This window comes from Octopus bimaculoides, chromosome 5, assembly GCF_001194135.2.
Source record: "Octopus bimaculoides isolate UCB-OBI-ISO-001 chromosome 5, ASM119413v2, whole genome shotgun sequence".
NCBI classification, from domain to species: domain Eukaryota; kingdom Metazoa; phylum Mollusca; class Cephalopoda; order Octopoda; family Octopodidae; genus Octopus; species Octopus bimaculoides.
The window spans coordinates 109,893,906-109,895,559 of NC_068985.1; the positions used below are offsets into that span (position 1 = coordinate 109,893,906).

The 1,654-nt window shown below is 34.3% G+C and overlaps 1 protein-coding gene across 1 annotated transcript in view; it reads right to left on the minus strand.

Moving 5' to 3' along the window:
* Positions 1-468: 468 nt before the first annotated feature.
* The window catches only part of LOC106877428 (uncharacterized PE-PGRS family protein PE_PGRS54), a 58,501-nt gene continuing 57,315 nt past the window's right edge, over positions 469-1,654 (minus strand). The window contains exon 19 of the mRNA XM_014926329.2: positions 469-603. Within this exon, the coding sequence (XP_014781815.2) occupies positions 469-603 (135 nt within the window). The remainder of the gene's footprint in view (positions 604-1,654) is intronic.

Consider the following 1,654-nt stretch of genomic DNA (forward strand, 5'->3'; position numbering starts at 1 on the left):
TGACTGCTTATTCGGTCAACTGAATAAGCAGTCATGTGAAATTTAGAAGCTTACTTAATATGAATTTTTTAACAAATTTTTCTCTCAGCATTGATTACGCTCATCAGTAAATTTTCAGTTATTATTCTTAAACTTGCTTCAAAATAATAATCGTAATCAAACATATACAAGTGAGGCGGGCTGTAAACGCACATACATATATACAGAAAGTAATGCGTCACTTGTTTGCTGCAAGTACTTTCGTCACACAAGAGTAGAAGGCTGAGATGTATTTAACACCGTGGGAGGCGAGTAATAGAGGATAATGTAAAATTGTATATGAAGATTAAAACAGACAAACTATACACCCAGCAGTCCATTTCGTTATTATTAATGGGTTATTTTTTTTTTTTCAAAAATGAGCAATAAATTCATGGTTTCGACATTGGAGGCTCCGGCCGTGCAAACGTATTTTCAAATTTATATTTTTTACTTTTGTTTACCTACAGCTTTATTGACAACATACAAATCTTCATCTTGAAAAAATATAGTTTCTTGCAATTTACAGAATGATATGGAATATAAATATACAACACACTTCAATATAGTATCAGAATTTGGCCGCTGCAAACAATTCAACACATAACTGTCGATGTACGAGACGAACGGTCAGAAACTTTTGGCGGGAAAGTCTACGGAAATTCAAGCAGTATACAAGAAGTAATACAAACGCGGAATATAATCCATTCAGTTCTTGAAAATGAAATAGGGAAGATGTAGAAGCGTAAGATATAGATTTAGAAACACTACAATTCTAAACTAGTCGTAAAATGCTAATAAGAATATATGAAAAATACGGTATAAAATGCAGTATAAAAGTAAATTTGATTATAGCTGTGTATTTAATGAAACTTGGGTATTTGTGTAGCATATTATGAATTCATTTATTCTGAACATCAATTGCATATGGTTGTGCCTAGTCCACATTACTCTGCGAGGATCATAGGGGCAATTACCCGCTTTCTATGAAGTGATCTGCTCAAGAGCACAACGCACTGCAGGGGCCATGAATTAAAACCATAATCTTACGACCTCTAACCCTAACCCTAACCAATAAGCCATGCATCTCCACTCAGTTCCAAATACCATATTAAACTACGGAGGAGTAATAATTCATCTGTTTTGAAGTAGTTACTTGTTCGCTTCTCGACTTCAAGAAAACCGTGGTAGACTTCCACATTCCTCTTTGATTACTGTGCATAATTGCAAGTGTTGATATCACGATGCAGTGGAAAGCTTTCATATAATATATTTACAAAATAGGGTGTAGTATGTGACGTTACAGGGCTTCAAAGATATGCTTGCATGTTTATAAATGTGTTCAGGAGCATATATGTGAATTCCTATGCGTGTATGAGTGTGTGTGTGTATGTGTGAGTGTGCGTATGTGTGTATATGTGTGTATGTGTGTGCGTGTGTGTGTGTGTGTATGTGTGTGTGTGTGTGCAAAATAAAATTATATATGTTTATATGATAAAGTTTTGATAAACATAAAGTGTACACATAAATATGCATGCATATACACATTCGCCTGTATAGAAGCATACATATGCATAGGTATGTGCGTGTTTGTATATATACATTTACACACACACACACACACACACACATATAT